This window comes from Leptinotarsa decemlineata, unplaced genomic scaffold (genome assembly GCF_025532065.1).
Source record: "Leptinotarsa decemlineata unplaced genomic scaffold, Ldec_3_MD MMD2_tig00000882_RagTag_RagTag, whole genome shotgun sequence".
In the NCBI taxonomy this organism is placed as follows: domain Eukaryota; kingdom Metazoa; phylum Arthropoda; class Insecta; order Coleoptera; family Chrysomelidae; genus Leptinotarsa; species Leptinotarsa decemlineata.
Genome location: NW_027412556.1, coordinates 4,320,858 through 4,348,105, shown reverse-complemented (window position 1 = coordinate 4,348,105; position 27,248 = coordinate 4,320,858). Strand labels below are relative to the sequence as shown.

Here is a 27,248-nt window from a genome sequence, read left to right as displayed (position 1 = left end):
GGAAACCTTCACGTGATCGAACCTTGGAAAGTCGCTCACGTAAAGGATGTACAGTAGTGGAGACAGCACAGCTCCCTGAGGCACTCCAGCTTCGATTTCCCTGGCGGGAGACAGGGTTCCTTTAACTCGGACCTGAAATGTTCTGACTTTCAGAAAGGACCTAATCCACCGGACCAGATCCCGAAGCAGATCAAAATCGAGCATTTTGTGTAGCAGGCCTTCATGCCAGACTCCGTCGAAGGCTTTCGAAATATCCAGGAGGACGAGATGGACTGTCTTCCTGTTGTTCAGCTCTGAGATGGAGATGGAGTCTCAAGGCCTGCAGCTCGGTGGAGTGTGCCCTCCTGAAGCCGAATTGTTCATCAGGCAGAACATTCCGGTCTTCAACTTCTTCCGTTAGCCTTTGCAGCACAACACGTTCAGCCAACTCAGCCGTTGAGCAAAGCAGACTAATCGGGCGATAATTCTGGGAAAAAGAGGGTTCTGGCCCTGTTTTGGAATCATGACAACTACGGCATGCTTTCATCTTCGAGGGAAGTATCTGATGAAGTTCTCCGGGAGCTGCTTCAACAAACTATTGTTGATTGAATCAATTTCCGGAGCCTTCTTGGGTTTGGATGCCCTAATGTACCCCCTCAGTTCTTCCTCCGAAGCTGGATGGATCACATCGTCATCATTTTCCCTAAGTATGCGCCTAACCTGGTGTTCCAGCCGGATATCACGGTCAATATCATCATCCGGATCAACGTAAAGTTGAAACTGACTCTCCATTGTGTCTGCAAAAGCCAACGCCTTCTTGGCGAGAGAGTAGCAAATGCCGCGCTGTACGTGAAGAGGTGAGGGAGCGGTTTTGCTCTTCTCGAGCCTGCGGATGACTCGCCAGAGCTCGTCATCCCCAGGTTCGAGCGATTCCAAATACTCGCTCCACCTCTCGTTTCTATAATTAGTGATGGCCTGTTTAACCTGGTTGGCCATCCTGCTAGCCGCAGCCTTATCTCCAGGGTAGAGAGTCCACTGATAAACTCTTCTGAGTCGATTTCTCTCCCGGATAAGGTTCTTTATCCTGGGAGGAAACTCATTGTAGGTCCGCAGAGGACACTCTGTCCTGGTTGTGGCTGCGCGAAAAGCGTTGTTCAGAGACAATTCGAAATCTGCCACTGCCGCGTCGAGACCGTTGCGAGTTTGAAGCGCCTCACAGTCTGTACATCAGGATGACTGGATTATGATCTGAGTTAAGTTCCGACAAAGTGTACACTTCGCAGGACATGGAGACGTTCCTGAGCAGTGCGATATCAAGCACGTCAGGCCTTAAATCGCCACGGTAGAACGTGGGCTCATCTGGACCCATCACTCGATACTCATGCCTGTCAGCATGCGCATGGAGCGCTCGGCCGTTCGCATTGGTGAGTCTGCTCCACAGATTGTGCTTGGCGTTGAAGTCACCAGCAGCAATTGTGGGGGTATTTGTCGACGTCAGCAGTTCATCCAGTGATTCCGCGGAGGGTTGTAAACTGAGATTAGTCTATGACGACCTCTTCTCAGTTAGAGCTCAACGCCCACGGCTTCCGTGGCATGTAACTGATCCGAGTCAATGCCGAATTGTACGTGAGGAAGATTACGTTTGACAAAAATGCCAACTCCTCCTCCAGCACGTCCAACGCGTTCTCTGTGGTAAAAACGGTAGTTTGGAATACCAAAAGGTTCATTGTGCAGGTGGGTTTCCTGCACCAGTGCAACATTGATGTTTTGTTGTATAAGAAAATTCTCAAAAACGAATTTCTTATTTGAAATGCTGTTGGCATTCCAAAATATAACCTTGAGAGAACTAGGCAATGTTGGTTGTCTAGCCATTAACAGGTTCCAGTTAGCACGTTGGTATTCACCGTAAACATCTTTTCGAGTACGGGGAACTGAATGAAGAGTTTCTTTTCTTTTTTCTTTCATTCTTTCTGTGTATTATCTTGAAGTTGAGCGCCGCTTGCGAGAAGCTATATGAAGAAAACGTCCGGTATTGTGAAAAAACAAGTCATGGCTTTTGCACCACGATAATGCACCTACTCAATCGTCATTGCTCATTCGTAATTTTTTGGGCAGAAACAACACCGTAATCATGCCTCCCATATTCATCAAATTTAACCTTTTGCGACTTTTTTCTGTTCCCAAAATTGAAGTGATCCATGAAAAAACGATGGCCCAAGTGTAATATATCTGAAGGATACAAAACATAAATTGATGAATTGATATATATTTTCTGAGAAAATTAAAATTCACCTCATTTTTCGAACAGACAGCATATATGGTAGCTACTCACAGTGTGCGACACTTCTTGAACATTGGTAATCCTTTCGAAAGACGATAAATTTCGGTTCTGAAAAGGAACCATTTCTGAAAAAAAGATAGAAGCGATTGTAATAATGATCAAATTTCCTCATAGAAACTATGAAAGCAAATGTTTGTTTGAAGGTGATTGACAATGTTTCATAATGAATTTCACTAGTTCGGACTTCCATTGTCTACTATATAAAATGATTTGAAATCCATGAAACAACTAAAAAAGAAGAATTAAAAATGGATAGCTGAAAATAACAATTATTTTAACCAAAATAAACCTGAAATGAAATAATAGTGAAACAAAATACAAGTAAAAATAGAACAATTGAATAAATAAAAATGAAGAAATGAAAAAAGAAAATGAAAATAAAAAGTGGAGAGATTCCAAGTCACATTAGTTCACGGCGTTTCGATTGTTAGTATCTACAATCGTCTTCGGGTGATGACTGGACTGATTCTTTCGAGAGATGACTATTTATAGGTCGTTCGAGTACTTTCGCTTATTCCCGCTTTCCATTTTCCGCTTCACTGGTTCCGTGGGAGATGACCGTTTTGGCAGGAGTTGGCCATTTTTCGCTTGATGATGGGTTTCCATATGTTGCGTATTTTTACGCTGGCTTGACTGAATACGTTGTTGGACAACATGTATGTAGCTTCCTTGAATTTTCTCCTAAACCAATGTTCCTCTCTGTGCAAGATCTCAGCTTGGGACCACTCGATGTTGTATTGATGGGTCCAAACATGGTCTGCTATTCCTGATTTGCTGGTTTTCCCTCGCTGTGTGTGTTTCTTGTGATCGGCAATGCGAACATTCAATGGCCTCTCAGTTTCACCAATGTATGATTCTCCGCACTCGCAAGGTATCCGGTAAATGCAATTCTTGGAATCGCTGTCCGAGTTTGGTGGCCTGGTTTTCGTGAGGCTGCTACGGATAGTGTTCCCAGATCTGAAGCAGGTCCTGATGTTATACTTGGACCCAATCTTTCTTATCCTTTCCGATAATCCTCTGATGTAGGGAAGAACAAGTACTGGTTGTGGCGGCTCCTTTTCCTTGTGGATCTCTTGCTTTTAGCTAAAGCTCGTTCTACCATCACTCTGTAGTAACCATTCCATTGAAGGTTATTTTTGATGATGCTTAGATCTTCCTTCTACTTTGTGGAAGTGATGGAAGGACTTATGTTTCAGGAAAGTGTCTAGTTCTGCATTCCCATGGTTCCATATTATGAAGGTGTCGCCTACGTATCTTAACCAGATTTGGTGCTCCTTCAATGGCCAGAGTTTCAAACTACTCCGTATATATATATATATATATATATATATATATATATATATATATATATATATATATATATATATATATATATATATATATATATATGGACTGCCGATGGAAGTGGCGATCCCATTGGCAGTCCCTCATCTTGCGTAAAGAATTCGTCCTTCAGTTGGAAGTAGCAGTTTCGTACACAGCATCCTAGTTAGTAGATAGTTTGTACTATCTTTCAGGTCCCTATCTTCGGATAGCTTCTTCTGTATCATTTGAAGTGCTTCTTCGACAGGAACGTTGGTGTAGGGGCTTTCCACGTCGAAACTGATCAGTTGATCCTGGTCTCTGACTTCGATTTCCCCTAGTAGTTCAACGAAATGCCTTAAATTTTTCACAAAAGATGATGGTTTACCTTGCAATGATTTAATTATTGATAGTAAAAATTTGGACAAGTTCTGAGTGGCTGAATCTCTGGAGCTAATGATCGGTTTTGGTTGTTGCTTGTATGTTATCTCTTTGTAATTTCAGTTTTTTTTTTGTTTAATAAAATTGTTATTTTCGGTTAACCTTTTTAATTTTTATCAGGGATTTCAAATCAATTTATATTATACTAGACAATGGAAATCCGAACTGATGAAATACACCACGAAACATTGTCAACCACCTTCAAACAAACACTTAAAACGGGGTAAGACCACGGACCGGTTTCTCATGCTAGTGGTATCATTAGCGCTGGTAACCATGGTAACCAGGTCTTATTTTGATTCAGATCAGGTACGGTAGCCGGACTGTCGTGGCCGGTGAGAAGCCCCTCAGAAACAACTTCTCGAGTTCTACTGTTTAAAATATGTATATACAAGAACAAATACTGTCTTTGGAGAAACAATGGAAACAATAAATATTCATTTTACTGTATCGTGGTACACACCGATCGGAAGAGATATTTGTACCCTATACATTGATGGTGTTCAATGTTTTCCAAATTTTGGTTTTTTGCCTCTTTTCAGCTTATACTCGTAACTATATGATATCGTGAAGCGATTTTCGGACAATCTTTCTAGACGAATTCGAATTGAAGCAAAGAGCTGCTGAAACAGCTCGAAAAATTAACCAGGCATTAGGCAATGATGGTGTTGATGAAAGTACTATTCAACGTTGGTTTGCAAAACTTCGTTTCAGAAATTTCAACTTCGAAGATGAGCCCCTAAGCGGTCGACCTACAGTAATTCAGGACCCTGATGGAGACTGATCCATCACAAAAGGTGCGTGGGATGGCGGAAGAAGTGGGCGTCAGCTCCCATGCAGTTTTTGATGGTTTGAAACGTATTGGAAAGATCAAAGAGCTTGAAAAGTAGGTGACTCACGATCTGAAAGATCGACAGAAATTGCCACGTCATTATAATTATCTACAACCGGGCCAAACCATCACAGCAGAGTCCTACTGTGAGAACATCGTCGAAATATGCTGAAAATTGCGTCAGCAGGAACCAGCACTGGGTGACAGAAGAGGGCCAATTCTGCTCCACGACAACACCCATTTGCACGTTTCACAAATCACCGCTTGAAAATTGAACGAATTGAGCGTTGAAGTTCTGCGATATCCACCATACTCCCCAGACCCCTCACCAACCGACTACCATCTTGTCAAGCACTTCGAAAACTTTCTCACCGGTTGAACCTTCGCCAATCAGGACCAGGCAAAAATAGTCTTCGTCGACCTAATCGAATCCCGATCACACAATTTTTATGCTAACGGTGGCAAAAGTGCACTGAGTCAAATGACGCATATCACAGTTTGAAGTAAACCCATAAAACAAACCTAACTTTTGAAAAAAACCTAATAGTTCAAAATTCAAATCGATACTTTTTTGTAGTTACCTGGAACGGAGGATGTCAGATTGGTAGACTTTTCCACAGCGCTGTTGGATCCATCGACTGAGGGAATCAGATTTGATTTAATTTGAGGATCATATTCACAACTGATACTACCAGTGTCTTCAACAGCTGACTGACTCACACTCAGAGTTTCCCGATTTGAAAGAATATCGTTCATCAAAGTACTGAAAAACGTATTGTATAACTGTTTCCTGTAGTCAGTCCGGCACAATTCCTCATCGGTACTTTTATCACTTTCGAGAGATCGTTCTGCCTCGACAATGTTGACCACTTCTTCTGATACAGTTCTGAGTTTGGGTAATTTCAAGTCCTTTGACCCAATTTTTTTCTGAGAACCAATACCTCGAGTTGCTGATTTGGACCCCATTAATGGAAGTTCATTATTAACGAAAATAATGACGTTTTTTTCTTCGACTATTAGATGTCAACTGCTGAGACCTCGAAGTAACTGTCAAATTTTTGACATTACGATGATATGAAGCGTGTTAATGATATTGCAGCATATTCAAAATATGTAATAGTTAGGTAATATTTATAACAATTTGAGATTATCAAAGGAGAAAGTAATACAAATCATGAAATTATGAAACAACAAAAATTAATTGGCGCTCCGGGGCAACTTCATTAATTCCAGTGGCGCGTTTGCTTTTTCAGCTGCAGGAAAACCCGCAGCACCACATCATCTGAAGATCTTAATTTGCCAATGTCCTCTTTTTCATGAAACAAAATGTAGGGTATCTCCAGAGGCTCCAATAAATTCAATACATCGCCAGACAACTTAGTGACACGACTATCGTCAAATTTGAACCAGTCTGTTTCGTCCATAACTGAGCATATACATAGTTCGATAAGTGCATGGCACTTGTTTCGGAAGAACAACATGGCGAACAAAGACAATGTTGTTGAAGAACTGGATTAATTAACAAAAATTAATTTGATATAGATAATAATACCAAAAAAAAATACCATTAGATGTGAATTGAAGTGAAAATGTTCGAAAAGTTGTGAAAGGAGGTGGAAATTTTGACTCATTCAACGTGAACAGTGATTCAGCAATTGTAGACAGTGCACTAACCTCAAAGCCAAGCCTTGACTTCAAAAGTATTTTTTTTGTCAGAAAGCAATGCTTTTTCAACACAAGAAATTCCTTTTTTCCATTTTCTTCAAACTAATATCCTTTACTTCCTCCGCAATGCACAATGATCAGTTGCGATCCTTTGTTTGCAGGCATGTTAGGCGTACACATTCTCAAACCATCAGTCCACCCTTTTGTAACTGCATCGTGAGTGTCATACCAAGTTTCGTCCAAACAGAAAATTTGCCGTTGTTCTTGTCTATATTTATTTATTTGTTCTAAGTATTTGTTACGCAATTCCACTATTCGTCTGCTTCACATAACTGATTGACGTTTGTTTATTATTTTAAATCTAAATCCTAGTTTCTTTATCCAATTCTGAAGAGTTTTGTCACAGCAGCTCACGGAAGTATTCAATCTCTTCTTTATGATTTCAGTTGTAGGAATCTCATTGCTTTTGTAACAGTGGTATATTATTTTTTCAATGATTTTATTAGATGAACATCTAAAGGTTTTGGTAATCCTGTATCACATCGCGTCTTGCGTCCATACGGTTTGTTTTTGACTATTCTATCTGATGTTGCTTGTAATAGTTTGTTTCCCTCTCAACCAAATTTGACATGTAGATTCTTATATACTCTGTGTTTCGAAATTCAAACGCATCCTAATTTTATTCAGTGGTATCTCTTTTTTGCGTTGTTCACTATCGCTATTGGAATCACTTCACTGGAAAAAGTCTGCGTTGTTATCACACTCGTTATTACTATTAGTACTTGTCCAAGGGCGCCACATTTTGAACAGATAACAAAAATTTCAAATGATAACAACTACTCAAATCGCGATCAGTTCCTGAACTGGACACGATGACGATTACCATACCCGATTTCTGTCTGTCTGCGTTGTTATCACACTCGTTATTACTATTAGTACTTGTACAAGGGCGCCACATTTTGAACAGATAACAAAAATTTTAAATAATTACAACTACTCGAATCGCGATCAGTTCCTGAACTGGACACGACGACGATTACCATACCCGATTTCTATTCGCCACCGTAAGATGATTTCAAATTCAATTTTATGAGTCTTCAGCCAATAATAAAGCTCAGTAAAAATCATCCAAGCCGGTTAATTTCTATGCATTGGTTTTTTTGACCTTTGAGGGTGTCGCCAACTTTAAATGAGCACAATACCGTTTACTTCGACTATACCTGTTCGTTGACAAAAATATTACATGTTTTGCCATCACAGTTAGCTTTTTCGTAATGGATAACAAGTAGTGAATAACATCACAAAAAAAGCTACTGTAATAGTGAAATATGTCCAGTTTAGTTTGTGAAACTACCTTCTTTAACTGACTAACATGAAGTTTGGAGTAAATACAAATGTTATTGAGTTCATATTTGATTGTCCTGCTGTCTTGTTCATAATCGAAAATTTGTGAGTAGTTAGTTCTAGTTAAAAATCTTATGAATAAAGTTATCTTCTCTGACAAATCTTTAATAACTTATCATTATATTTCCCGCGCAGAATTCTGTTTTCAATCAGGTTTGAGTTAAATACCGAACATCTTTAGAAAAAAGAAAGGAATATTGATCGAAAAAATACATTTGGATATGTAAATCTACTCATGAAGGGAATCCTCAGCGATGAGTAGGGAAAATATGACAACTGCCTCAATCCAAAAATAACTCTGACCCTCGTGGTCTAAACATAACTCGTTCTTCAATTGTTACGAACACATTGTGACAACTCATTCAGTATTTAGTTGATTCTGACTTAATCATCACAATTTGTCTGTACAAGATCGATGATAATGTCATATTTTCTTGTGTGGTGGCACAAATATTCAAATTGTATTGTGACAATTATTTCTTGGCAGACAGCCCGTGTGTAATGAACATAATAACTTGTCCACGTGTGGAAATTGAATGATTACTGACCTCCATTTCATTATGTGTGCTGGAGCAAGAGAAGTGCGGTTTAAATTCTGTAATTGCAAAATTTGGAGCTTGACGTGTAATGGGAAAATAAAATGGTTTTCCTGTGAATAAGTGGATAGTAAATGATGTGAATAAAAAGGTGGTTTACTTCGACCAATCAATGATTTGAGTTGTGATGAAAATTATTTCTACGAGAGTAAATTTGGATCCCTAGGCATTTGCTGGAAATGCTGTAGCCGATAAAGGTTTCACCTGTTGTTTATTTTATATTAATCAGAGAATGTGAAGACTCTTGTTGAGTGGTATTTTATAATGTATTAAATAGTTTTTTTGGACAACTGTCAAACAAACTTGACATTTCTACATCTGTTTTGATGCGTTAATGTTTAATTTTTTCACTGCCGAAATAATTCTCAAAATAAACTTCTGAAGGTTTTTTTTCCAACTAAATCAATTATTAATTGATTATTCATCATAAAGTTCTCGAAGATGTTCCATGTTGCTGATCAGAAACGTTAGATATTTCTTGAAGGGTTGTTTCTATAATTTTATAAGACATTTCGAATTGTTTGAAAGAAGTTGGACAATTGAATATTTTGTCAGAAATCTCAATTTTGTTATCCATCTTTTATATATACTTCTGCTACGGAAGCTGATTTCCAGCCACCGTGATGTTTTATGGATGTAATAATACTAACTTGGATTTGGCCGGATTATTGCATTTGCTTTCTCAGATATATCTAATGGGGAATCACTCCTACTATTATAATCAATATCCACCTTCTTGAGAACTATATTAACGACACAGAAAGACTACTGGATGCTGTGAAATTGTATTGGGAGTATTGATAACATTGAGGGTGAAATGTAGGGAAAAGAGAAATATTATTCATATATTTTGGACCAACCCCAATTGCTCTAGGAAAAATAGAGCAATCCTCTAGTTTTCCTAACGAGTATCTAGTGGATTTCAAAGACTCCAGGAAATCGGTTGGTGGAAAAGATGATACATTCTTTAGAAACTGCAACTGTATGAGCAATTGTTTGAGTTTGGTGAATAAGTAGGAAACATTCTAGTTCATCGTTTAAACCGTGTTCTTGAAATTCTTCGTCATGAACAACACTTACAAAATGCTATTCATGTAGCAAGTGTTTTCTGATATAAGTTTAAATGTAGATTTATTATTTAGCCAAAAATGTCTCTTCCAAATTTTGTTTTGACTGTGCCACATATAAAATAGTAAAGCGTGTTGAACTATTGTTAGCTCTACGAAAATAGGTAGAACAAGTGACCTGTTGAAGTTTGGATTACCATTATTCAAAAGTCTCAAAGATTTTTCTATATATTTTTAACAAACGAGTTGAGAGGGAGGAATTACTTATGTTGCTTGTTAGAATGCTTGAAACGAATATAAATACAAGACTGACGTCTGATTTGCTAGATCCTTGTTCTCATCCAAACAAATTAGATACTGGCTCATTCGAGATCAAAATAATCTTGTCGAAAATATGGGGCGTGAATCAAAGTCTTTCAGGGTCAAATCCAAAATCCTACCACAAAGTCACCTTTTCCGCGTCGTGTTACGAAGGTCAAGGTCATTTAAGATCAAACCCAGAACACTTCCTCACAGTCACCTTGACTACATCGTGCGACGTGGGTGTAAGGTCGTTGTAAGGTTAAAAATGGTGGGAGAAGGTTCCGAAATGCTGTCGTTTCATGAGTAACTTCAATCTTGAAAACAGGAAAGAGTCGCAGGAAGCTAAGTCTGGTGAATACGGTGGCTGAGGCATGATTGCAGTACTTGTGATTCACTGTTTGGAACATTTGGTGTAGTAATGAATATTACTGGAGTTTTTTCCCAACACCAAGTCGTTATTTCAACACCTCGATACGTGTTTCGATCACCAAGAGATCATCTTCAAGAGGAAGATTAAACTAATCATACTTACGAAGCTATCCTTATTTATACCATACAGATATAGAGGTATACCATACATAGATACAGATATCTACCTGTTCTATGTTCCTGCGTCTTAAGTGTCCCAAATTAATTTAACAATACGCCACGGTAATCGAAGAAAGCAGTAACTATAACTTTGACATTTGATTGACTTTTTGGACTTGGCATTCAATTTAATATTTTTGGGAATAACGTTTTTGACAGTTTAATTTAATACTGAAGAGAGTATGGTTGGGCAACAGTATCCATTTTTTCTTACTAAAACAATTGTTTTCTTGCCGAAATTTCGAATTTATTTAAATTCTTCTCCAGGGCTCTGTAACAATGAGTTTTCATAAACATACCTCCCACAAAACTCATACGATTATTATCGTTTCAATTTCACAAGAAATGTCGATAGCCTCAATACTGCATATTTCAATTCGATTAGTAAAATACCTGAATAATTTACCTTTTTTGTCTGTCATTGATTGAAAAACAGACACCTCCTTATCAGAATCACAGATAGAGCCATTCGTTTGTTTCATGTCGTTTTGTGTTGATGTTGTCTCGAAAATGTGGTTATTGCAACTAATTATTTCTTGGAAAATTGGAACGATTATGTTCGTATAAGTTTCGTGGAAGGTATGTTTATGAAAATTTATTGTTACAGAGCCCTGAAGGAGAATTTATACAAATTCGAAACGTCGGCAAAAAAAATTTCTTTTTGAGGAAAAATTGATCCTGTCACCTACCCAACCTTTCTTCAGAAAAATCATTGAATCACTAACCTAGTTAACTAATTTATTACGTCTGATTTGCTAGATCCTTGCTCATATCTCTATGAATTACAACTACCCCCTCTCATCTGACTCTAACTTCCGCCTGCTCGATTTGATATCATATCAACAATCGACTATTATTCGGTCTACAATGAAGATTAGGTGTGACTGTTTTTTTTTATTAGCTAACTATATAAGCGATCTGTTTTTGTTTACAACCCACTTTGCGGTTATATAGTTATGACCTAAGTAAAAGAATCTGCTTCATACCAAATAATAAATTATAATCTCTTCACTGTTTGCATTGTATTGAGATAACAATTCAACATTTATTTTCAGTTCGAACGGGAGAGTGATGTGTGATAGTTCCACTGATACTAATGGATCGAAAGGGACCAAGAAAAAGGAAGGCCCATCCTAAGGAAAGTGCTAACTTTTTGTCGAAAATTACTTTTTTGTAAGTAATAGTGCTTTGCCCAAATTTGTTTGTATGAGAAGAAAGTATCTGTGAGACAATCGTACAGCAATGTTATTCGAAAAATTGGAACATGATATGTGCCAGGAAGATATGGAAAACTGGAGGGCTTGTGATACGTTTTCTTGCAAAATTTCGTTGACGAATATGTCAAATCACTACTTCATTATAGTAACACAGGCAAACCTGTACGACTGAAATTATCAATTGAAGTAGATAGTTTATAATAAAGTAAATAAATGAATTTCACTAGTTCGGACTTCCATTGTCTACTATATAAAATGATTTGAAATCCCTGAAACAAGTAAAAAAGAATAATTAAAAAAGAATAGTTGAAAATAACAATTATATTAAGCAACAATAAACCTGAAATGAAATGATAGTGAAATAACCTACAAGTAAAAAAATAATAATTGAATAAATAAAAATTAAAGGAATGCAAAAAGAAAATAAAAAAATAAAAAAGGGTAGAGATTCCAAGTCACGTTAGTACACGACGTTTCGAACACAACATCGAGTGGTCCCAAGCTGAGATCTTGCACAGAGAGGAACATTGGTTCAGAAGAAAATTTAAGGAAGCCGCATACATGTTGTCCAACAATGTATTCAGCCAGGCCAGCGTAGATATACGAAACATATGGAAACCATCATCAAACGAAAAATAACCAACTCCCGCCAAAACGGTCATCTCTCACGGAATCAGTGAAGCGGAAAATGGAAAGTAGAGAAAGTGAAAGCATTTCAACGACCTATAAAATAGTCATCTCTCGGAAGAATCAGTCCAGTCATCACCCGAAGACGATTGTAGATATCAACAATCGAAACGTCGTGAACTAACGTGACTTGGAATCCCTACACTTTTTTATTTTCTTTTTGCATTCCTTTAATTTTTATTTATTCAATTATTATATTTTTACTTGTAGGTTATTTCACTATCATTTCATTTCAGGTTTATTGTTGCTTAATATAATTGTTATTTTCAACTATTCTTTTTTAATTATTCTTTTTTACTTGTTTCAGGGATTTCAAATCATTTTATATAGTAGACAATGGAAGTCCGAACTAGTGAAATTCATCACGAAACATTGTCAATCACCTTCAAACAAAAGTAAATAAATCGTCATCGAATGAGTGGAAATATTCCTGGAACTGAATAAATTAAAGTTGAGTAGGTTGAAAAATACAAATATTTTTTATCAGATTCTGGATCATTACTTTGTTAGTATTTATTTTCATCTATCTATTTATCGAAACTAGGATACATTTATATTTGCAGAGAGATGTATTGAAGGACATAGAAATAAAACATAACAATAGTCTCAAAATCAGATAATTACAGTGATTTGAATAGAAAAACAGATATAAAAAAATAATGGATGAGAGTAACAAGGGAGCAAAAATAAAATTGAAATTATCCGGTAGATAATAACATTATCCTGAAGTGGGTTAAAGGGCACGACAGGAGTAAAGGTAATCGCATTGCCGACTCTTTAGCCAAGGAAGCGACTGGACTAAGAATTTTAGGACCCAGTGACACCTATGATGACTTCGACAATTGGGGAACTAGCCAAACGTCACACCCATGCTCAATCCCTAAAGGGATGGAATGAAATCAAAGGATGTAATCCTGCCAGGATCACCCTGGGCGACCCTGGAAAGTTGTCGCCGAAGAAATATCTGGCGATGACCGGGCAAAAATTACACTTAACAGTAGAACTTCTGACTGGCCACTGTCAACTAAGGAAACATTTCCATAATATGGGGCTAGTGGACACACCTCTAGCAGGAAGTGTAAACTGGAAGATGAAACTGTCAGGCATGTCCTATGCGAGTATCCGGAGTTATCGTCAATAAGAGAGTGTGTGTTCGGCGGGTCTTGGCCTTCAACTGCCGATAAAAAGGAGATGTCTCCTAGTGACCTGTCCATCTTCCTGAAAAGGACAGGATGGACGATGACCTAGGAGGACAACTCCTCGGGAGAATGTACAATGGGTCACATGTGGTCTAAGTGCCTCACCCTCCCTCTACTCTACATCTACAGATACAGCTATCCATGGGATATCGTATTTTCTATTGAATTCCCAAATTATATACAAGTATATGAAGGAACTGGCCGATATTTGCACTTTTTGGCATATACCTGAGCTCTCTCAGCGATGTTTTCATCTCCTGGATCGTCTCCCTTTCATGGTCTCTTCCATTTTGGGAACAGAAATAAGTCGGAGGGGGGCAAATCCGGTGAATACGATGGCTGAGGCATTATTACGGTATTGTACTCTCGATTGACCGCACCACCATGTGGCAAGAGCTCCTGACGCACTACTCCACGGTTATCGAAGGAGCAATGGGTGATTCTTCGACATTTGATCAAATTTGGCTCCTTCATTGGGACGATTGGACTTTGGTTCCCATGTTATAACCATATACCCATGATTCGTCATCAATATGACCCTTCCAAGCGAATCTGGATCGCCTTTGATGGCATTCGACAATTCCTGGGCGATGTTCATGCGACGGTTTTTTTGTCAACGAATTTCGCTGGCACATGCTTCATGTCTAAAATTAAAAAAAATAGCTGGCATGATCCAACCGATATGCCGATAACTTCAGCAACTTCTATAATGGTGATTCGACGATTCTCTATAGCAATTTTCCTCACTTTCTCAACATTTTCATCAGATTTTCGACCCTCTGTGAAAAGCTGGTACCACTCGTGAACATTTTTTTGAGTCAGAGTGAAATCACCGTATGCCTCTGTCAATATTTCAAGCATTTTAGAGCACTTTCACTTGAAAACTAAACACGATAAACAGCTGAAACTGTGAACATATGTTCGAGACGAGTGTACCAATAAAAAAAATCAAAGAAACACCCGCCAAATTTGAACATTCACGTTATTTTCTGAAAAGACCTCTTATAGTGGAACACGTGTTGCAATCCAGTAAACTCTTCTGTGAAAATCTCACAGAACGTTATGGATTTTATTCAAATATCTGCCAATTCCGTCAAATATTTCCAAATTTGGTTTCAATCTTCATATTTCTCGAGAGAAAGGTATCTTATCTCATATATTTCAGTTCTCGCAACTATAAAAAGTTTTTTCGTAAGTTGAATTGAAGTATCGATTTCAGGATTATCGTAATTTTTGTCAATCGTTAATGTTTGACGTATAGTCAGTGGGCATACTTGCAGACTGGCTATAAATCAAATCATCTTAAAGAACAATTCGTTCAGGCCAGTCTTAACACCCTACACAGTAGGTTAATGGACTGACGCCTATCAGAACACAACTACTCCCCTGGCTAATACCACGAAGGGCGTTGGATTATATCCGACAGGTGTCAGTGCAGGATTCTTCACTGAAGTTATTCCTGCATTCCTGCACCTGCAGACCGGTTTCGTGCTGTTTGGCCACTCGTCAGTGTGTTCCAATAATTGAAAATCTATTGCGGCAGTTGTATCGCCAACAGCATATTATGCAGCATATGCATACGCTCAACGACATTATTTTTAGAATCAGATTTTGAACTAGTCTGTACTTAACAAAGGCAGGTTACTGGTTAGCACTGTAACGAAAATCAGTATTTTTTCATCCTATTATTCATGAAAGATAACATACAATACTCCTGACCGCTCTGGACTCAATGATTCCGTACAGCCCATCTCGTCTTGTGTTTGAAAATCTTTTACTGGAAAAATCCTCACTTGTTTACTTTGTGGTAAATGTTCAAGAAGTACCGAAAACTTATGTGAATTTCTGGAACTTCATCTAGCTTTTCCTAATATGACTAATAACCAGTCCGTGCAAAGCTTATTGTTAAATCATCTGAAAATGGAATTTTTAACAGGTGATGATCGACTGTATTGTCAAACATGCGCCAAACTAACTGTTATAAGGAAACAAGTATAGCTGAGGCACCAGTCAATCTAATAATAACACTGATGATTTTCAAACAAGACTCAACCTCTAACGGAAGCAAAAAACTCTTTGGAAGGTTCGAAATAGATGAACATTTCAACCTAGCAGACCACTATTATAATATTCATGCAGTCATTGTTCACTGTGGTTCTGGCGTTGAATTTGGTCATTATTACGCCTTGGTCAAAGACGAAACGGACTGGTTTAAGTTTGACGATAGTCGTGTCACGAAGTGTTCTGGCGATGCATTGAATTTATTGGAGCCTCTGGAGACATCCTACATTTTGTTTTATAAGAGAAAGGACACTGTTAGATCAAGATCTTCAGATGATGTGGGGCTGCAGGTTTTTCCGGGTTTTCATGCAGCTGAAAATGCGCCACTGGAATCAATGAAGTCGCCCCGGAGCTCCAATTAATTTTTATTGTTTTATTTTTATTGTTGTTTCAATAAAATGTTCATGAAAAATGTTCATGATGAAAAGATAAATAATGAAAATTTATATGGATGCCGCGTTCAATATGAACCTTCGAGATCACTAACATTTGAAAATTCACAACTCACTGCCAAAAATATGCCAAAGTAACATATTCAACCTTCTATAAAAAAAGATTGCAAATGTGCAAAAACCAATCTCTTCGAACCAAAGCTAAACGTGTTGCGACATGAAAGAAATCTCTTTTGTGAACCGCGTTAACAAAACAATAGAAAACGAAAAGTCACACCAAAATATCAAACTTCGAAGAATTCTTTGTTTTTTTTCAGTTACACAAAAGGAATATTTTGGAGAACATATAAAGAAGGAACAATAGAAGAAGAGAACTTGTACGATGTTTTGAAAAATAGTCAGTCGGAACTACTGGGCAATGAATTAGAAAAATATTTTGAAAATGACCTGAAGAGACATACTCCTATATCGCTCTACAGAATTTTGTGGTCTTGTTATGGATATGAGTATTTGATGCTAGGCTTGATCCAGCTTATAATTAGAACATTGGTTATGTGAGTAATCTCTACAATATATTAGAATTCATTGGAAAAATACTTTTCATTTCCACAAATTACAAAAAAGTTCATTGGAATTTGTATCTTTACCAGTTATTCAATCTCATTTTGCATAATCCAGGAGTTTTTTATATTGAAGAGTGTTTATAGGAAGATGTTTTTACCCGTTGAGAGAAAAATATGTTTTTCCAGAATTGTGTCAGAGGAATTTTTTTTTCTTTGTAAAAACACAAGCACTACAGAAACATTTTTGAGGCGCTCCAAGAGTGTGCGAAAGTAGTGATTCATATTAGATTTGAATCGCTGGAGAACTAATCCATTTGGAAAAACATTCTCAGGAAGTTTATTCCTCAAATAATGGAAGAGTTCTTAAACAGTGAAGTTCGAGGTGTACCGAGTTGGACCTCAAAACTTTGAGCAGCCACAATGCGTCTAATATTTCTGATATATACCGCTCTTGGTGGAATCAAATGTGCCAAGTTACTTGAACACTTTCCGTGAAAGTATTTATAAGACAAATCCCCAACCTTTCTTCGATGTTCCAGGCTATCAAGGTTGCATGTGATGTTCGCATCTCCAATCAGGTTGATGACTCTTTTTTTAATGGAATCCAACAGCTTCAGGGTATGCTTGGGGGGGAGCTCCATATATGAGAACAATCCTCCAAAGAAGATCTGATCTGAGCTTAATGAAGCATCAAAATCTTCAAGAGGAAGATCAAACTGATCTTTCTCTTGATGATGATTACTTGGTGATCGAAATGCGTGTCGAGGTGCTGAAATAACTGTTTGGTGTTGGGAAAAAACTCCAGTAATATTCGAATCTGCGAAGATCTGGATATAGTTGGATTTATTGTTCTCTTCTGAGGATTGTTATCCAATTGGCATCAATCAGCCATTGTTGTATTGAGAGCCAAAAGAAATGGGTTCTTCCAACAGGGATAGTCACCTGGCTTTTCATGATTGGATGGTTCATTCCAAAATACATTTAATTTTTCCTCACGGGACTAGATAATTCAACTGAAAGTCATTGGTAGTGATGTTTTTGTCATTGTCTTCATTACTGAACCATAATTTTTTTGTATATAGTTGTTATATATAATAGTTGTAAGTACACATTTTGTGTAATATATATTCCTTCAAATAGTTACATTAATGTTTATGAATCGGCCATGGACTTTCTTCAAGGTAATATAAATGATGTTGAAAAAAACATATATTTTTGGAGATTTCAATATACCGGAAATAACTGGTAGAATATTAAACTATCCAACTGCCAGTGAAAAACTTGCAATTTTAACTGATTTCATGGATTTCAATACTTTTCAGTTATATAATGACATTCCCAATTTGCAGGGAAAAACACTGGACTTGGTAATCACTTCTGAAGGTAATATTAATAATTGTACTGTGCAAAGGGACTCTTTATCATTTGTCAATGAAGATATTTATCATCCTACCTTAGAAATCACTATAAAAATTCAACGTGTAAAAGAACGTGTGAACGAACTATTAGAACCAAGATTTATATACAAAAAAGCTAATTTTCTTATGCTAAGTGAACGAGTTAGAGATACTGATTGGGATAGTGTGTTATATGAAAATATTGTGGATGAGGCTGTAGATAAATTTTATATTATATGGAACACAATTATTGATGAATGCGTGCCCAAATGTAACAATATTCGAAAAGGAAAAAAATTTCCCATTTGGTTTGATAAAGAGGTCAAAGAATTATTGAAAGAAAAAAATATATTTAGAAAGTTACGACTAGTATCAGACTATTATGGAGAAAGGTATAAAGAATTGAGAAAAAAACTTAAGAACTTGATTAGATTGAAATCTAAAGAATACGTTTCAAAAGTAGAAGATGAATTAAAAACCGATGTGAATCAATTTTGGAATTATGTTAATAATAGTAAAAAATCGTCGACTTTAGGAAACTTTTGTTACAAAAATATTCAAATAGATGACAATGATACAGCTGAGATATTTGCAAATTTCTTTTCATCTGTTTATGAGACAAGTAAATCTGGATATAATCTCAATTTCATAAATGATGCTGATATAGTTAACAATTTTTGCGACATTAGAGAAATAGGAGAGTCAGATTTTGAAAATGCAATAAAGAAATTGAAACCAAAGAAAGCGGCTGGTGTTGATGGAATTCCCCCATACATTCTGAAAGCATGTGGCGATTGGGTAAAAATACCACTTCTGCATATATTCAACCTTATCATCAAGTCAAATGTTTTTCCAGATATGTGGAAAACTGCTATAACAACACCTATTTATAAGAGTGGTAAAAAATGTGACATTGAAAATTATCGGCCAATCTCCATAATGTGTGCTCCAGCCAAGTTATTCGAGCAAATTATTTATACACGAATATTCAACTACGCAAAAATATATATCACGGAAGAACAGCACGGGTTTGTTAACAATAAATCAATCAATACCAATCTATTTATTTTTACTAATTATGCATATAATACACTAGAATTAAAGAGTCAACTCGATACTGTATTCACGGATTTCAGAAAAGCGTTTGATAAAGTTGACCACGATGTTTTGTTATATAAACTAAATAAAATTGGATTTTCTGAGAATTTATTGAAATTATTAAAAAGTTATTTACAAATTAGATACTTCTGTGTTAAACACAACGGTAACACATCAGGTAAATTTCATGCTAGCTCTGGTGTTCCTCAAGGATCTAACCTTGGACCACTATTATTTGTTCTATTCATAAATGATCTCCCTTCCATTTTGAAATTTTCTGAATGTTTGCTTTTTGCCGATGATCTGAAAATATATAAACAGATTCAAACAGTTAGGGATTGTGTTAATCTGCAAAGGGACATCGACAGTATTTATGAGTGGAGCATCGCAAATAAATTGAAATTTAATATTAACAAATGTAGCATCATCACAATAACTCGTTTGAAGGATCCTGTTAACTTTGATTATATGATGGATGAGGAAGTCCTCCACAGATGTTCTGAGGTTAGAGATCTTGGGGTAACTTACAACAGTACTTTATCGTTTGCCAAACATATTCAAAATATTGTTAAATCGTCAAATCGAATGTTGGGATTCATTATTAGGCAAACTCGGGACTTTACGAATAACAATACTATAAAATTATTATACTACTCACTTGTAAGACCTAAATTGGAATTTGCAAGTATAATATGGTCAGGTGAATATCGGTCCACAATCAATGCAGTGGAGAAAATACAAAATAAATTGCTCAGGTATCTATATTATAAACAGTACCGTATTAGAGCTGACTATGAAATTATCAGATCCAATCAACTTAGACATGACTTCAAAGTTCTCTCTTTAGAAACTAGGAGATCCCTTACCATGATGTATTTTTTGTATAATGTGATAAACAACAGGATAAATGCACCAGGAATCCTATCATTACTGAGATTCAATGTCCCTTCCCGTAGAACTCGGAGAACTTATCCATTCAATATTCCGTTGGTAGTTACAACGTACAGATCCCCTCTCGTGACCATGCTACGACTGGCCAATACATGTAGTGTGCTAGTAGATTTAGATTGGACTCTACCTCAGGGAGTATTTCGTAGAGCAATATTAGATTTTTTCTTGACTACATCTGTTTGATACGCATACAAATTTATTATATTTAGTATTTTCATCTGTGCACGACTACGATTTTCTATTGATAAGCTAATTTACATATATTACCATTATCGATTTTATTGCACAACTATATTCAATAACAGAGTATATATAGTTCATTGCTATTCAACCTCAAAGTTTTTGAGTAGATACACAACTGACTCTTATGATTATAATTATTGAAATGTGAAGATTATTTTATATTAATTATCCATGTAATTAGACCTTTGGTCTGTTTGGATACAAATAAATAAATAAATAAATAAATAAATAAATAAATATTCGGAATAAAACGCATCTTTCGATTGTCCTGAATGTGTTTAAAACTGTCTGTTTGAAATCTGTTTAAACTCTGTTTTTCCGTTAACCAGCTGTCGTACCCCTACAAACGACAACCCTCAGAAGTCGAAACTTGTGCGAGCTAAGAATTAACGAGGTCTTGCCTTTCAACGTGTGATTCCTAACACGTTATATTCAACCAGAAATTAGTCTGTTTCATATCAGTATTCTATTCATTCATAATCATTTGATGTTTTCGTCATTGCAGAGTATCGATACCAATGACTCTCTCAAAAGTTGTTCTCTACTTTCAACCAGGCCAGAAGGAACTCACCAAAAAGGACGCTCTGATACTAGCAACTCTTCTAGTCTCACTGAACTTTTTCAGCATAACGTATCTACATAACTATTTACTTTACCTCGTTGAGATGGGAATCAGAGTGAGAACTGCTTTTTGCTCGGTAATTTATCGGAAGTGCTTGAAAATGACGTCGACTGCCTTGTCCAAAATAACTGTAGGAAAAATTGTAACACTGATGACGAAAGACGTTACTGCTATAGAACTTGCCATCTTTTATGGAAACGATGCATGGATTGGATTCGTACAGGCTATCATTGTATGTTATTTGATTTACTACAGAATGGGACTAGCAGCTTTTGTTGGAATAGGATTTTTTATCGTCGTCATGCTCATACAGAGTAAGTACTTCGATAATTCAACTATTTATATATTCATTTATTTAGGGCAATGCCTATTTTTTACAAAATATTCAACAAGTTAACACATATGTATTTAATAGTAATCTAAGCTAGATTTAAGGAAAAAATATATAAAAAAAAATAAAAAAAATCGTAAAAATAAGTTAATGAATTACACTCTTTTCACAGTCTTTTTAAATGTTTCCGAAGAAGAATTAGAAAATTCTGAATCTATGGTGTATGTATATGCAAGTCTCAAAATTCTACCTACAGATTCATTCCGGCCATAGTTGGTGCGACAAAAGGGTACTTTGAAGATTTCCGAATTTCTTATTCTCCTTGGATTCACATTTAAAGTTATAAATTCAACAAGTTCCGCAGAATTGATTAGTTTAGATCTGATTCTAATCTTTTATGAGTCAGAATATTCAAGTTAAGAATATCCAATATAATTTTATAGTCATATTCACCAATATGATATCCCAGTTTATATTCAGAGTACCTTAAAAACGTATTTTGAACACTTTCAAGCATATCAATATCCACATGACACCAAATTGTGGAATTGTATTCGATTATTGATCTAACAATTGAACAATATATGATTTTTATTGAAGTGAGAGATAATTCATTCGCAGATCTAAGAATGAAACCTAACATTTTTAGTGCTTCAGAAGTAATATTTGCAATATGGGGTTAAAATGACATTTTTGGGTCTAGAGTGATTCCTAAATATCTGATTGTGTTTGTTGTTTTCAGTTCCAATTGATTGATTTCATATGGCCGGTTAATGGGATTTTTGTTTCGGAAAAAAGTAAATTTTTGACATTTAGCTATATTTAATTGCAGTAGATTAACATCATATCAGTGAACAAACTTAGATACATTTTACTGTAATAATTCTGTATCAGTTGAGTCATGAATAACTTCAAACATCTTCAGGTCATCAGCAAACAAAAAAAAACCACTATAAAGAATAATATCTTTCAAGTCATTTACAAATAGGTTGAAAAGCAATGGCCCTAAATGAGAACCCTGTGGTACACCCGATGAAACTGTGATTGAGGAAGATACTGAGTTACCATCTTTTATGAATTGTAGGTACTCTGCAGGCTAGATAATTTTTAATCCATTCCAGAATGTTTTCTTGAATACCCACAATGTTTAGTTTATGCAACAATAAATTGTGGTTTACTCGGTCGAATGCCTTTGAAAAATCTGATTGACCTTTCTAGATTTCATATCATTTTTAGAAACATGTGGATTCGTTTTCTGATGACATTTCAGGTTGGCTTCCCAAATTTCTGCTACCGCAGTTGTCGGTTGATTGGTCAAACCACCAACACTGACATAAAAACTTGGCAAGTTGACTTGGGTGTCACACCAATAGGTGGTTCCACTTATGTTTCGCTTGCGTTTACGCAGCTATTTTAATCAAGTACTGTCTTGGTTTTTCTCATCTTGTCTTCAATCGGGGACCGCCTGCCCGGTACTGACGATGCCCAATAGGCTGAAACAGCTGTCTACCGGTGGCTCTTAAATTGGAATCAATATATATATATATATATATATATATATATATATATATATATATACCAAATGAGGTTTCTACTCCAGAACCGGTGAAGAAAATTCACAAACCGGTACTGAATAATCGTCGACTGATCGCGAGCTCTTTGAACGTCTCTGGAAAAACTATTTAGAGCTGCAAGGAGATCATCATGGAAAATTAATATATTTTTTCTAAAATTTTTGTTGGGCCGGGTACTTCACCGACAACCCTCGTATAAGGTTATTTACCATAAATATTCAATGTGGAGTTCCCCCAACTCTGCTTCGAATATCTAGTAGAGTATTCCTACTGAAACGTTTAGATAATGAATATTTGGAAAAATTCCGGCAATTTCATAATGTTGGTACCTGTCATTCTTTCGTTCAACTGGCCATTATTGTTTTTCAGTAATTTGGGTTATGCCATCTGATGTGTTACTGATTCAAACGAATCGATTACCCATTAAAATATCATAAAAGTAGAAAATGTATATGACCTCTGATGTCTTTCGAGAAGGTGCTTAACTAAATGAATAGCATTGTACTAACATTGTACAAATTCACCAAATAACATTTGAATCGTCTCATTTCAGTTTACGTGGGCAATATAACAAAAAAACTGCGGATGCAGTCATCTAAGAAGACCGACGAAAGACTTCAAACGACTCAAGAAACATTATCAGCAATCAAATTTATCAAAATGAATGTGTGGGAGCGATTTTTCGAAAAGAAAATTTCGTATGCGAGAAAGTAAGTAGAACGGATCGGATATGTCTTACAATGGTCGAACTAACATATGAGTATTCAACAGAAAAACACTAATTAGATGAATGTATTCAAACTCATTTCATTTTTTCCCACAACGTCACCATTTTTGCTTTGCCAGCCTATTATTTCTAGACATCAAGATACTCAGCCTCAGTCCATGGATCTGAGGAATATATCTTAGAGTGTGCTAAGCGATCTAGGTTAGGTTGGATCCAAAGTGAACGGGCCTATTCGACCCTCCACCGCAACCCGCAAGGGTTTATTGTGGCTCACACATATTCACACTCGACCAAATAAACCCAGCTTCTTAACGAAGCCGATCAGTTTGTATGGTGAGTGATCTTTCAGGTCAGATGGTAAGACTAGGGCTCTGCCGAACTCTGAAAACCTAATTCGGTCCCCAGCGGGTAGGCACAAAGGTTGTGCTATGCTGTTTCATCATTTTCCAAACAGAGGCGACACACACTGTCTTCCGACAGTCCAAGTCTATGCATATGATGATTCAAATGACAGTGACCTGTAAGAAGGCCTGTTAGGCATCGTAGTTCATCCCTACTGTAGTCCAACAACTGTTTGATATCAAGCTTCGAAGGGTGAATAAACGCCTTAGACTGAGATAATCCTGGAGGATTCTGCCAGAAGTCCATGAATCTTCTTGCCAGGAGTTCAATCTTTGTTTGGCAAAGCCTAAAGTGATGCCAATGACAGGTTATGGTCCGATGAAGCTGCTTGCAGCACCCTCCTTTGCAAGGGAATCAGCAGCCTCATTGCCTTCCAGGCCAGTATGGCCAGGAACCCAGACCAGAGACAGTCTGTTAAGACGTTGCCCATAGGAGCCAAGAGCTCTGAATACTTGATGTACAATAGATCAGCCAGAGGAGTGGAACCATAGCTCATTATTATTGGGGAACTCGTGTAGAGAACGTCGTGTCAGTACAGCAAGTGTAGACATTATTTTCTGTGGTGAGTTGTGCGTTATTTATTACCTTCGAACTGAAAAACAAAGTCCTCAGCAGAGAAATTGTGAACGTATTAAGATTCATGCAAGAAGAAGCAACAGCAGATGGAAAAAGAATTCCTCTTGCAGTACACAGCAACTACCGCAGTAGGAGACGAAACTTCCAGCATGAAAACCTGCAAACTATGGGCAAAAACCCGTAAAATAGCATTCACACAATTATCTCCAGCCGTCAGTGTTGAAACTCCTTAATCAACCCATATCAATGATATTAGATTTCTCACTGCCAGTTGTCTTTGAAGTTAGTTTAGCCATAAGTTAGCTTGGCTATTTGGTGTCTTTTCCAAGACACTCACGATCATACAATTCTGGTTGAAAGGTGTTGAAGATAATTTCAAGGTGTTTGGGAAGCTTCGAATTCAAGCCTCGTTTTTCCCACGCCAACCTTGTCATCCATTTCGAACCCATGGGTATACCTTACCATATGTTCCCACCCTGCTGCGGATCATATAATGCTTCTATTTAAATCTTTTGCGGCTATACAGGTTTCCTCGATACGTGTTTCAACTACCAAGTGATCATCTTCAGTTCAATCTCCCTTATGAAGATGATCACTTCGTGATCGTCGAAGTGTGAAAATAACTGTTTGGTGAGGGATAAAACTCCAGTACATCCAAGGTTCCAAACAGTGCATCTTCACCCAAAAGTATGATGGTGGAAGATACAACAACAGATATCCTCAGAAGTGGACAAACGAGATTCTGACTATTGGGAGGATTATACCGTAGGGTACTCCACCCCAGGGGAAGGGGGTTGATCCACCTCATATTCAGTTCAACTGCAAGCCTCAATATATGCCGATGATGATTGTCTGGATGGTGGGAAAGCCTGGTTCATGACCTGGTTCAGATGGTGCTTTATTGAACACCTCCTTGAACAAATCATTTCGTCTCGACACAAAAACGATAACAGAAATAGTGGTTAAGTGCAACTGCGCATGCATTGGTCGTTCCACTTAGCCTGAAGCTATGAGAGCTGCATGTGAGTTAACGCCTGATCGAGCAGAGAGAGCTTCTGATGTCATCAACATAGTATTCATTTCATGAACCTTATTGCCTTTGAAAGAAGGTTCTTACTGACATCATACCAATGATGTTTGCTTATTGGCAGGGGATTTCAAAAACTTCATTTCAAAGTGATAAGATTCATGAAAAACTTTGAAGCTGTAAAGAATTTTTGAGCTTTCATTCAGGCTTGCAGTGCTCATCTCGGCTTATTCCTCAAACCCTCAATCATCTTGTTTCAGTAAGGGTTGAGATTTTGCTAGATCTTGTATATGTCGCCTATGTTGGGGAAACCCGCATGTTCTTTTTTATCAATTCTTTATCAGAGCCTATTAAGATGATCAATCACTACACAGTATTTATACGACTTCTGCCTCTGAAAATGTATTGATAACATTAATAATTTGTTCAAGGATGGAAATGAAAGTGATTCTGAAGACATACCTCACTAAAGTTACGTTATTATTGCTTGGAACCCTAACATCCAAGGTAGCTTTCTACTTACTACTTATGACATACCTATGGTTTGGACATACTGTTACAGCAGAATTGATATATTACATTAGCACGCTGTTCCTACGGATAAGGCATGCGCTCAATGTAGCCATTCCCACAGGTGTAACCACCATAGCAGAATTACGAACTGCTATTGATCGTATTGAAGATCTGATGAGCGCAACGGTTTTGTCCAGAGTAGAAAACCAAGAACTGCTCCAAACGAAACCAAGAATCATGCTGAAGAATGTAACAGTTAGCATCGATAACACCAAATTACTAGAAAATGTATCATTCACTGTGACTACCGGACTAACATTTCTCGGCGGGCCAACTGCTTCAGGAAAAAGTATTCTTTTGAAAACCATTCTCAGAGAGTATGACCTTGAAACTGGGAGCAACGAAACCAGTGGATCAATTTCGTATTCATCGCAAGAACCGTGGATTTTTCCGTCGAGTCTGAGACAGAATATAATTTTTGGGCAGCAGTTCATCCAATCTAGATATGACGAGGTGTTGAACATCTGCGATCTCCAGCTGGATATTCAAAGTTTTGCGGAAGGTCAGTATTGCATATTGTTTGTATACTGAGAAAAGGGAGACTGGATTCGAAACAAGCACTTTTCCTAATCACCAGAAATGCATTACTTTTCTCGATGCACGTTTCACCAAGTAAATTAGCATCTTCAGGAGATGAAGTTGGTTAGTCTTCTTCATCTAGTGTTGGAAATATTTCCATGGAAACGGAAGTATTGGAAATTTATGAATCAAATATTAAATTTTTGTCATAAACAATTCGAATTTGATGTTTATTAAGCCATAAACTTACAATAGAAGAATTTTTATATATGAAAGATTCATAAGTTTGCAACTAAGTTGCAAAGACATACCGCACAGTATACAGTGTGTAACAACGAAAACTTAACAGAGCCGTTTTTGAATATAAAAAGTGAGATTTTAAAAAAAAGCTCGGACACGTCGATTTCTAATTAAAGGGGGACACCTTTCAGACTAATCAGATTTTTTGTAGTACGCACCCCCTCGAAGGGCAAATGGCTGACAGTTGTAAAAGGAGATCATGGCACTATTCACTTTGCTGTAAATGCATTTAGCGATATTAAAAGGGTAATTGAGAACAACCTTGAATTGC

At 36.9% G+C, this 27,248-nt stretch overlaps 2 protein-coding genes across 4 annotated transcripts in view; one reads left to right on the top strand and one right to left on the bottom strand.

The window, feature by feature from the left end:
• The window catches only part of LOC111502761 (uncharacterized), a 40,349-nt gene extending 34,389 nt beyond the window's left edge, over positions 1-5,960 (bottom strand). The window contains exons 1-2 of the mRNA XM_074174848.1: positions 5,477-5,960; positions 2,312-2,385 (exon numbers count right to left, since the gene is read on the bottom strand). Coding sequence (XP_074030949.1) covers positions 2,312-2,385; positions 5,477-5,861 — 459 coding nt within the window. The 5' untranslated portion in view covers positions 5,862-5,960. The remainder of the gene's footprint in view (positions 1-2,311; positions 2,386-5,476) is intronic.
• A 5,016-nt stretch (positions 5,961-10,976) lies between these two features.
• The window catches only part of LOC111502767 (ATP-binding cassette sub-family C member 4), a 31,466-nt gene continuing 15,194 nt past the window's right edge, over positions 10,977-27,248 (top strand). The window contains exons 1-6 of one of the 3 annotated variants that reach the window (XM_023156916.2): positions 10,977-11,097; positions 11,574-11,691; positions 16,392-16,628; positions 20,832-21,262; positions 23,407-23,563; positions 26,017-26,660. In XM_023156916.2, coding sequence (XP_023012684.2) covers positions 11,615-11,691; positions 16,392-16,628; positions 20,832-21,262; positions 23,407-23,563; positions 26,017-26,660 — 1,546 coding nt within the window. In that variant the 5' untranslated portion in view covers positions 10,977-11,097; positions 11,574-11,614. Of the gene's footprint in view, positions 11,098-11,459; positions 11,692-16,391; positions 16,629-20,831; positions 21,263-23,406; positions 23,564-26,016; positions 26,661-27,248 lie in introns of those variants that run through there. The other 2 variants (XM_074174847.1, XM_074174846.1) reach the window with 2 other exon arrangements.